The sequence below is a fragment of the Dasypus novemcinctus genome, chromosome 19, assembly GCF_030445035.2.
Source record: "Dasypus novemcinctus isolate mDasNov1 chromosome 19, mDasNov1.1.hap2, whole genome shotgun sequence".
NCBI classification, from domain to species: domain Eukaryota; kingdom Metazoa; phylum Chordata; class Mammalia; order Cingulata; family Dasypodidae; genus Dasypus; species Dasypus novemcinctus.
This window is the reverse complement of record NC_080691.1, coordinates 52,301,395-52,312,361: the sequence shown is the minus strand read 5'-3', so window position 1 is coordinate 52,312,361 and position 10,967 is coordinate 52,301,395. Positions and strand designations below refer to the sequence as shown.

Genomic DNA, 10,967 nt, shown 5'->3' with positions numbered 1-10,967 from the left:
GACGTGGCACTCAGAGACGGGTCCCAAAAGGAATGGACACAGTCACCGGGCCGCAGGGACCAAGGACCCAGAAGTGCAGGTGGTCACCGGCAAGGCAGGGGCTGGTCCGAATGAGGGCTGCCTCTACCATGCCAGGCCCCCTGCCCAGAGCCCAGAGATGCAGCTCCAAGGGCGTTCAGCATTCACTACTAAACTGAGGTGTCGGGGAGGGGTTGTAGATCGGCAGTTGAGCACCTGCTTCCCGTGTACGAGGTCCTGGGTTCAATCCCCTGCACCTCCTAAAAAAAACACAAAAACCCTGAGATGTGCCCTTGATGGAGACATGTCCCAGTTTTCGAGACGTTGAAACGTGAAAGAAAAAAACAACTTCTGTCTCGGAATGAGGGAACTACAGCCCAGAGTTTGTGTCCTGGAGAGGGCGGCTGCCTCCCTGGGGTGGGGGGAGAGGATTAGCCGCTCATTTCATGCCATGGAAAGCTGATAGATGAAGGACTCGGCAATGACATTCTTCTTTATAATTAAGAGGCTAATTTAATTACTGCTATTAAAGCCTAAGCTCCTAGCCAAAGGCCTCCGGTTCCGCTCTGCTTCTCCCCACGCGCAGACCTGGCAGCTGCCGAAGAGAGGCTGCGTCTTCAAAGCTTCATCTCCTGGACCCATCTGGTTGGAAGGAGGGCAACAAGCGGGAGAGGGAAGCGAATCAAAGGCAAGGCATGTGTGCGTGTGTGTGTGAAATTCACCGAAGGTGGGAGGCAGCCCTGGGGACGAAAACGCTGGCCTGGGGCCACCGCGTCAGGCCAGGGAGACCGGCCTACCCTGCCCACTCCTCGTCCCTGGCCACGGCAGGGTGCAGAGACAGGGCTGGGAGGGGTGAAGGCGGCCTGAGCAAGGAGAACAGCTCCTCTGATAAGGGGGAGCAGGGCCAGGCTGGGACAGATGCACCCCGTGTCTCCAAGCATAGGTGCCCAGTCCTGCCCACTGGGGACCCGTGAACATGCACAACCTGTAAAAATGAATGTCTGGCTCCCCAGAGCCCTCCAAGCCTCTGCACAGGGGCCAGGAATCAGCACCGTGGTAGGGGAAACTGAGGCACAGAGTTCCCACACTTCCTGAAGAGGCAGCAGGAGCGGCTCCTCCAGGCCCCCAGTTCCAGCTCCAGGTGGAGCTAAACGCCTGTCCCCTGCGCCCACCAAGAACCGTGGCTCTCATCCTCTGCGAGGCTGTTTCTGGAAAAGTCCCTCCGCGCCCGCCCTCCATGTGCCTGGACGCAGCTGCGTTGGGAGGGCTCCGGGCCACGGGGAACTCTCTCGGGCACAGTGCTTTGATTGGCACATGCCTGGTCCTCCTCAATTGTCACCCAAATGGGAGTCCACATCCTGTGGACGCCCCGGCTGGAAGGGCAGCTCCAGGGTGGGCAGGGGCTGCCCCTTCTCGCACCTCATGGATACCCACCACCCCAGCTGGGGGTCCAGCACCCTCAAGCCTCTGGATCCCAAACGCATCCCTCAGGACAGCGTGACCAGCCTCGCCAGCGTGAGAAGTCTGCCCCGTCTTCTGGGCACCAGCGGGGGCGTAAAGCCATGCCGTGCTGGCAGCTTTTCTCCAGGCATGCATCTGGAGGTGCTTGGCACTGGGTCCCCAGTGCTCATATCAGTAAGGCTGGGGGGTCGGGGTTCCTGGGGTGGTGGGGCGGGGCGGGGCGGGGGCTTCGGCAAAGACAAGCTGGGAGGAAGCGGTAGGCGTAGGGCTTGGCAGAGTGGCCAGCAGGCCACTAGTCCCCCACCAACGCTGGCATTGGCCTTAATTTTAATTTTAATTTAATTTAATTTTACCTTGTTTGGTTTTTTTTTAAATTATCTTTTTAAGCTAATAGATCACACAAAATATTACATTAAAAAACATAAGAGGGGAAGCGGACTTGGCCCAATGGATAAGGCGTCTGCCTACCACATGGGAGGTCCGCAGTTCAAAGCCCGGGCCTCCTTGACCCGTGTGGAGCTGGCCCACACGCAGTGCTGACGTGCGCAAGGAGTGCCGTGCCACGCAGGGGTGTCCCCTCATAGGGGATCCCCATGCGCAAGGAGTGTGCCCCATAAGGAGAGCCACCTAGAGTGAAAGAAAGTGCAGCCTGCCCAAGAATGGCACCGCACACATGGAGAGCTGACCCAATAAGATGATGCAACAAAAAAGAAACACAGATTTCCAGTGCCGCTGTTAAGAATAGAAGCAGTCACAAAAGAACACACAGCAAATGGACACAGAGAACAGACAACTGGAGGGGGGTGGAAATAAATTAAAAAAATAAATCTTAAAAAAAAGGTAAGAGGTTCTCATGTACCCCACTCCCCATCCCTCCAGCATCATTTTTTATTGTATTTTTTGAAGATACACAAATCACAAAAAATGTCACATTAAAAAATATAAGAGGTTCCCATATACCTCCCCACTCCCCACTCCCCTCCTCCCACATGCCGAAGCGGCCGTGCAGGACTCCCCAAGCATTTCTGGAGCTGGGGCGTGGGCATGGCAATGAGAAGAGCCTAAGAGCCAAGGAAAGCTGCCACAGTGGGCGCCAGAAACCTGCCCCCACCCCCTAGCCTGGACCCATTCCCAACCTCTGAAACAGCGAGCAGGCACCCAGGGCCGGGGGCTCCCCGGACCCCTCACTTCCATTCTGGAGCCGTTTCAGGATTTAGAGTTCTGGTGTCTGGACTAGAAGTACCCAAAGGCCCCTTCCAGTCCAAACTCTGAGTCGTGGCTCCGGGGGGCCACGTCCTCCCCAGCATGGTGGCAAATGGACACGTGGAGATAAGCCACGGCGTGGAACGGGGCCTCCGGGCCAGCCGGGCACCCAAAGGCAGGCACCTGGGGTAGCCTCAGAGCCGTGGGGTGGGCAGAGAGGAATTTCCCAGGGAAGCCATTTGCCAGGGAAGCCAAGGGCCGCCCACGACCGCCGCCCCGAGACTGTCAGGCCACGCAGCAGCGGGAGGTGCTCCACAGGCCCTTGTTTAGGAAGGAGAGCACGGGTGGCCTGCCTGAAAACAGGGCTGGCAGTCCCCTCCCTTCGCTGAGTGAAATGGGGGTAGCAGCCCCGGCTTCGCAGGATTGGGGTCTGTTTGGCTGAGGGCCTCCGGGAGGAGCAGGGAGCTGAGCATAGCAGCGTCCCCCCTAAACGGACGACGGGAGATCAGGCCAGCGCTTGAGAGAACAGAGAGCTGAGCCAGGTGTGCCGGGTGCCTCGCAGGCCCTACGACGGCAAAGGGGGCAGGTGAGGGCGCCGGGCGCTTCCAGTTACTGAAGGCCACCAACAGGCCAGCTCGTCGTGGGGACAGAGGGTGAAAAAGAAGTTCCTTTGGGTCACCTGCGTAGTGAGTGCTCCAAGTGGAGCTGGAGAGGAACCCAATGTTTAATGTTATTTGATTTGCATTAATTGAGACGTGAATGCCCAGAGGGCATGTGAGACTCCCACTTGGCATTCAGCAGCTTTCTGAGCGCATCATCCAACACCCAGGCGCTATGGACTCAGAGGTGGGCACCCGAAGCCGGTCGGCAGCCCCAGAAGATGACTTGGAAATTTTTCCGGAGGCACATTTCACAAAAGGGCACTGAGCGTGACAGGGGTGCCTGGGCACCACGCAGGCCACCGTGGGGGACCTTCTGACGGTTCACGCTTCCTGGACCCAGCAGCTCCCTTTTGATGTTATGACGGCAACGACAACAGGATGGAAACTAGTGAGCGCTAAAGGGAAAGCAGGGATGTCACCAGTCCTCCTGAGAATTCCCAAGGCGGTGGGAGCAGGGATATCCGTCCAAGAGCGTGGCCAAAGGGTTCCCCAGTGAGATGAGTGACGAGGATGAGGAAGGATGAGCAGGAAGTAAAAGAAAACCCACCCGGAGGAGGGAAGGCATAAGGCAATGCCAAATCCCGGGTATCCAGCGCCCCAGCACCTCCTGGCCAGAGGGAGAGGACTCCGGGTCAGTGCCTGCCCACCGCCAGGCCCCCACAGGTCCAGCGCGGGCTGAGCGCGAAGCTCTCGGATTAAAGGACGGTGCTCCTGGGAGCCCCTCCTGCAGAACGAGAAAAGAAAACTGGCCACATACTGGACGACAGAGCGGCTCTGGATTTTCGATCTTTGATGGGTGTGGAGGGAGGTTAGGTACGACGGCAGGGAGCAGGTGGCCCAAGCCCTTCCCACCGCCACGAGTGTCACCCCTGTTTATACATACTGTAGGGCACGTTCTTAGTTCAGAGGAGAGAGCACTGACCAAAACCCAAAGGGAGGTCTTGCAAACTGAGGTCCCCTCTGCCCACCTCTGGCCCCCAGGGCTGTCTGGGAGCTCAGGGCATGCAGGGTGGCTGTGTCCCCGTTAGAAGAGAGCCCAGACACTTTCAAGTGCATCCTCAGAGGGGCGCCCAGCACCCACGGGAAGGCTTGTTCTTCAGCACGAAGCCCCCATGCCTGCAGATCCCAGAGCGGCACTCATCTCCCAGGGACAAGGAAGGGTGGGTGCGCGGGCTGTGGAGGGCGACCATTGGCTCCCGGGAGGAGACCCGCTGCGGCCGTGCGGCAGCCTGGAGGAGCGCCTCCCTGAAGCTGCATCCACGGAGACTGTTGGCCTCTTGGGCAGATGGGGCGGAAGTCTCCACACCTCGGGGCCAGGTACCCTTCGAGGCTTCTGGAGCCCAAGAGGCCAGGGGCATCCAGCTCACCCCTCAGGAGCCGGGGCCACTCCCTGCCTTTCCCACCAATCTCCAGGGAATGCATCCTGTTGTCCCGTGGCTGAGCCCCTGGACACCCGGGCAAGTCTGTTTAGGACTCTACGAGCACTCCAGGCCCACACCCACGAGGGGGAGCCACGAGCCAGGTGGCCAGGAGGCAGCGGCCGACGTCCCCTGGTGGGGGAGGGGCGGACAGGCACGGGGGGGGGGGAGGGGCGGGATGCGCCGCGCCTCGGCCACTTGCACTTCCCGTCGTCTGTGTCCAAGTTCGCAGCCTTGACGTGGACCGGCTGTCAGCTCTTCCTGCCTGGCCTCAGGAAGGGACGGATCAAAGGGTGCCTCCGGCCCCATCGCTGATGTGGAGTTCATGGGAGAGGCCCCCCTCAAACACCTGGCCGGCGAAAAAGTGCTTCACCGACAGGTTTCGCGATGACTCACGGTCACTGTCATTGTGCCCCTGGCCAGGCCACTCCGTGGGGACACTGACACAGCGAATAAAGTCAACAAACAGGGGAAGCGCCGGCCTGGGCTAGGGCGGCCTTGTGCCAATGCGCCCCCCCCCCTCCACTGGGGAGAACCGGCAAGCGTCCTCCCTTCCCGGCAACGGAGGCTGGCTCTGCACCACCCCCACCCAGCCACCCCCAACAGCGCCCCTTTGTGACCCGTCGTCCCCCCACCCCTGGGAAAGCACCATGGCCAGCGCAGGACCCTGCAAACCGGCAGGCCAGGGGCAGGAGCCAAGGTTCTAGAAGAGGGACCACTGCAGGTGTGAAAACTTGAAGTGAAACATCAGGGGGCCAGAGCCCACGCCCTGGAAACGACAGCCTGGAGAGGCTGAGTGAAGCCACAGGGTGGAATTGGGGTCGGGTAGAGCGCCAGGGGATGGGGACTGCGGCCAGGATGGAGAGGGGGCGGGGAAGTCAGGGAAGGGGACAGGGAGAAGTGCTGGGAGAGCCAGGCAGAGACACCGGGAGGAGTGGAGGGGCAGGGAGGGAGCGCAGGAACAGCGCTCGGAGAAGGGCTGGGAAAGGGTGGGGAGGTGGGGAGAGGCGCCCGAAGGGGTGCACGGGGGTCCCCCGCCCCCAGCTCTGCCGAGGATCCTATCTGCGGGGTGCAGGGACCTGGGCCAAGAAGACCCCAAAGTTCCCGAGATGCCCAGGACTAGGACCCCCGCCCCAGACTCCTTCCCCCGCCCCCTGCCCGATCCCACCGGACGCAAATAAGCGGACACGGAAACAGCTTCCAAAAGAGGCAAAACCGTTTTATCGAGTCGGCGCCGGCGCGGTATCTACAGTTATCTACACCTATCTACACATATCTACACCGCCTGCAGACGGCGCTCTCGGGCCGTCTACACTGCAACTACCGGCCGGGCCGGGGTGTGGAGGGGGCGACGCGGTCTCAGGGAGAACAATAAATAGCACATCCTTCCGCCTCTGACCGGGCGCTTTGGCACTGGCGGGCGGGGACCCTCGCGGCCCTCGGGGCTGTGCGGGGGGCGCCCCGCGGGGGCTCGGGAGCGAGGGGAGTGGGGCCGGCGGGCGGCCCGCATTATCTGGGGCAGTAGTCGTAGGAGCCGGGCGGCGCCGGCCCCCGCCGAGGAGTACATATTGGCAGCCGCGGCGGCGGCAGCTGCGGCGGCGGCTGCGGCCGCGGCGGCCGGACTCACCGCCGGGTGGTGGTGGCGCGTGCGGGTGCGCGTGCGGGTGCGGGTGGTAAGCGTGGCCTCGCAGGCCCGGCAGCGGGTAGGGCGCAGGCCGGCTCTTGGCCCCGAGGTAGTGGTCGTAGGCGGCGGCCGGGTACTTGTAAGGGTGATGGTGCAGCGGCTCCGACGCGCCAGGCGCTTCCAGGCGCAGCTCAGGTGCGGGGGGCTAGGCCGGCCCCCGGGCGTGCCGGACAGCGCCACGAGGCCACCGGTGCCGCCGGCTCCCCCGGGCAGCGCGGGCTCAGCACCCGCGCCAGCAGCTGTGGGGGAGGCGCCGGGTCCCCTAGCACGGCCGGGGCCGCCGGCCTCGCGCTCGAATTCTCGCCGGGCCTCGACCGCGTCTGCTGGGAGGGCCGAGGGGTGAGCGCTGCCGACGGGGACCCGCCCCGCCCGCACCGCGGCCCCGGCGGGGGAGGAGGCTCGAAGGCCGCACTCGGGTGCTCCCCGGCCCCCTGCTCTCCGAACCGTCCGAAAGCCCGCGGGTCGGTCCCGGGTCCTCGCCCCCCGCACCCCTCCGCGGGCAGGCAGGCAGGCAGGCGGGCGGGGTGGGCAGGGCGCAGCCGTCGGGCGGGCCGGGCGGGCGAGTGCGCGCTTGCCCGCCGCCGCGGCCGTTGTGAAACCGGCGCGAAGACCGCGAGCGCCCCGGGGGTGCAGGCGAGGCCGGGCGCGGCCGCCGGCCCGGGTCGGAGCGCGCGCGGACTACGGCCCGGATCCCCCGAGCCCGGATCTCCCGATCCAGGCCCTACCTTTCTCCGCGCCGTTGGGCTGCGTGGGGGAGGCCACGGGGTTCCGCGAGCGCGCGAAGGCGCTCATGAGCGGCAGTGCGCCAGGCCGGTGGTTGCGGGGCCTGCGGGAGCGAGGCAGGCAGCGGTCAGGACGCGGAGCTCCGGGAGGCGGGTGCTAGGGCGCTGGCCGCCTTGCCGGGCAGACACTCACCCAGTCCTCGGGGGTCGCAGTCCCGGAAGCCCTTGGCGAAGGGGTTGCTGGCGGATCTTGAGCTGTGTTATCTGCAGGGGAGGAGTGTCAGCCTACAGCTCGAGCCCACGGTACCTGGGCCACCTACCCACTGCTTCCAGTAAAGTCTCCTTGGTGCCCCCACTGGCCCGAACCGGCTCCCGCTATCCCTCCCTTCGCGGAGCTTGTGCCTCTCTCCGGAAGCATGGACCAGTGGAGCACCTCTCTCACCAGAGGAACCTCTTGCCATCCCAGGCAGAAGGGAGGGAGACCCTACGTCTCTGGCAGGGACCGGAAAGTGATCACCCTGCCCTACTTCCCACCGCCTGGTGTGGGGAGCAGATGGGCACTCTAGGAATCTGGGCAAACCCCGTATCAGGCCCCTGATGGGGAGTTTCCGGAATGGTTTGGAAAACAAACTTTCAGGCTGCAGTGACAGTTGCCGCTTGAGAGGTCAAACTGATAGAGGAGGCCGGGGCTGCCCGGTGGCGGGAGGGGAGGGGAGGGATCAGCTCCCAACCTCGGAGGCCCTTGGGGTGTGGGGTCACGTGGCCGTGCTCAGCAAGGACCCCCAGCCGCCAGCTACAAGCCGTCTGCGCAGCCGGCGCAGCGTGGCGAGCTGCGGGCCCCCCTTCCCGGGAGGGCTGACTACTTCGCAGCCCCCAGAGGCAAGTGGATCGGAAGGCGGCCTGGGCTCGGGGGTCTCCCCCGCAGGCCCTCACCCGGTGGTTCTGGTACGCAGTGACCGCCGTGAAGCGCGTCTCCTCAAACACGAAGGTTTTGAAATTCTCCTCGGCATATTTCTCGCTGTCCTTGCGCGGATCCACATAGACCACGTGAAAGCGCGGCTGGTATCTGTGCATGGAGTTGAGAATAATCTGGAAAGCAAGGCAGGCCACGGCTCAGCTCCTGCTGCGGGGGGCTCCCCAGTGACTCCGCCTCCAGAGCCGGGGCATGGGGCCCTGGCTCCGGAAAGATCGCAGAGAATTAGGGGAGGCTGCACATGAGGCCTCCCGCCTAGATCCAGCAATTCCTCCTGCCCCTGCTTCCCTCTCCCAGCCCCTTCCTTGCTGGTTTAAGAAAACTTCCAGCGAAAGCTCAAGAGTGACGATGACGGGAAGGAGGGTGCCCCCTGCTCCCCGTCCCAGGCCCACCAGGCCATGGGACCCCGAAACCCCAAGAGGCCGTCTTCCCCAGCCTCTGGAGACGTTGGCGGGGTCCCCTGCCCTCACCCTGCACCCGCTCCCCCGGCTGCCCCAGCTCTGCCTGCTGGGCCCAAGGGCTGGATGGGCAGCTCCGGGGACTGCCCACGGGAGCCTGGTACGGGGGTCCCTCACATGGCCGTTGTCATCCAGCAGATTGTTGGTCAGCTTGAGCTTGTCAAAAGAAACGATCTGCTTCATCCACTGCGCACCCTTGGCTGGCGAGTCGGGGTGATAGTGGACGCGGCCTGGCGTGGCAGGGTCTGCCTTCCAGCAACCAGCCACGAGGAGCTGTGGAAGGCATACCTTGGCGGGGGCGGGGAGAAGTTGCACAGGATGGGGGGATCAGGTCGTGGGCGGGGGTACCGAGAAGACCGTGCCCCTGACACCGAGGAAGCCCTGAAAGTGCCTTTGAGGAGTGGCCCCTAGCAGGGAAATGAACAGGAGCTTTTACGATGGAGATTACCGGGGAAAAACAAAAGCAAAAAGCGGAAACTCCCGCCTGCCCCCAGTACACAAAAACAAGAGAAAGGCGATGTCGCATCCCGGGCGCCAGGGGACGGGGTAGGGCAGGCCGGCTCCCGGCAGAAGCCACATTCCACATTTCGCTGCACGCGGGTTGGCCCGGCTCGAGTGGGCCTAGCCAACCGCCTCCGGGAACAGAGCTGCGCGGACACAGAGCCCGGATTTGGCCGTGCTGTCGGCCTGGGGCTCAGGGCGGTCCCCTTTCAGTTTATTAATTGCTGTTAATTGTCTAGACAGCCCAGGCCCGCCCTGCATAATCTCTCCCAGCCACCCCACCTTTCCTGCCCGGCTGGGGCCCAGCACCCCCGGGGGAAGAGGGAAGGGGCTGCAGCTAGCGCGCCTCCTGGGAAAAGGAGACCCGGAGAAAGGCGGGGCCTGGGCCAGAGGCAGGGGGTCCGCCCGGCTCTGGCAACCCCAGCTGCAGGGGCTCCAGGCCTCAGTCTTTAGGAACTTCCTGCGAGCGGGGTTCCCAAGAATGGCTCAGGGTGGGGCGGGTGGGCCTGAGGTTGGACGCTGGGGCACTCAGGTCGATGGGGGCGGCTGGTTGCAGGTGCCTGGGACCCTGGGGCTCTGAGGGACTGGGTGGCATGGATGGCCCAAGAAGGGTCAGCAGACGGGGAGCCCTGTATCTCCCTGAGCCCCCCGCCCGGGTCCGCACCACACAGGCCCGGCTAGAGAGACTTCTCTCGGGGCGCTCACCGATAGCGCTTGTCATCCACAGGCACGAAATCCATGAGCAGCATATAATCAGCCATGGGATCCATGCCGAAAAGCTTTACTTGGAACGTGGGGAACATGCGCCTGGGGGTGAGGGGACCGGGTTCAGGTCACCTTAGGTCGGGGGGGTGGCGCCCACCTAAGCCTCACTCGTGGGAAAGCAGGAGGCGACACAAAGGGCAATCTCCTTCTCCACTCCCTGGTTCCCTCCATCTCCTTTCCCTTGGCTCAGCTGCTCCAACCCAAGGAGGCCCCTGCAGGAACCTGCGGGCTTGGGGAGCCCCTGGCCCCCCCACACACCTTTTTTTTTTAAACACGGCCGCGCCCCAGCCGCCGACCCTGGCTGCTTTCAGCCACCTTCGCTTTGCCGAATTCCCCCCACGACCGGCCGGGACCCAGCCTCCACCTTGGAGCTCCCGGGACACAGTCACCCCCAGCTTCTGGGCCCTTGGCGGGGCCTCCCCCAGCTCGAGCTCCGTCGCTCCCGGCTCGAACAAAGTGAAACCCGGAGTCTAAGGGCAGTCCGTGGGCTTTCGGCTGGCTCTCCGGCCGGGGCCCCGATTTCCCGGGAGGCCGAGGCCTTGGATCCTACAGTCCCTGGCTCTGCCTGGTTCTCGGGCCTTGCCTCCAGCCCGGTAGCTCCCCAACTCCGCAGGGACACAGGCGAGCTTTGCCCACAGTCCCCTAAATATCCTTTTCCCCTGGATCCCGACTTGATGACTGGTGACCTACCACGGGACTCTTAAAAGGATGTCCTTTGTGGCTCCCAGGTGGGGAGCCTGACAGCACAGCAGGGCCGGATGTGGGCCCTAGAAAATGAGCCCCTCACTTGCCCTTCCCGCTGCCTCTCCGCATGGGACAGCGGGCAGACCACGGAGGCCCCGAGGAGCCGGGCCTCGGGTGGGCTCCCTGGGACCCGCGCCCAAAGCCTCTGCTGGCTGCAGGGGCTGCAGAAGGTCCTCCCTGGGGTGAAGCCGGGCTGTCGCCGGGGCCTGGCTGAGCTGCACCGGCCTGGGACCAGGGCCGACGGGCTGTCCCAGGAGGAAGGAGACACGGGGCCAGAGGCCTTCTCTCCTGCCGGGAGGGTCCCGGGGGTGGGCCAGGGACAGCAAGGAGTGCCCGGAAAAAACCCTCGGAGCTGCAG

The 10,967-nt window shown here is 63.8% G+C and overlaps 1 protein-coding gene across 1 annotated transcript; it reads right to left on the bottom strand.

Annotated features, from left to right (window-relative positions):
* Window positions 1-5,960: 5,960 nt before the first annotated feature.
* TBX1 (T-box transcription factor 1) lies at window positions 5,961-10,678 on the bottom strand. The gene is given in 14 exon segments (XM_058281029.1): window positions 5,961-6,307; window positions 6,309-6,407; window positions 6,409-6,584; window positions 6,587-6,650; window positions 6,653-6,721; window positions 6,723-6,766; window positions 7,172-7,272; window positions 7,358-7,413; window positions 7,415-7,432; window positions 8,102-8,257; window positions 8,717-8,850; window positions 8,853-8,887; window positions 9,806-9,907; window positions 10,653-10,678. Coding segments are annotated over 14 exon segments (1,116 nt in total). The 3' UTR covers window positions 5,961-6,271.
* Between the last annotated feature and the right edge of the window lie 289 nt (window positions 10,679-10,967).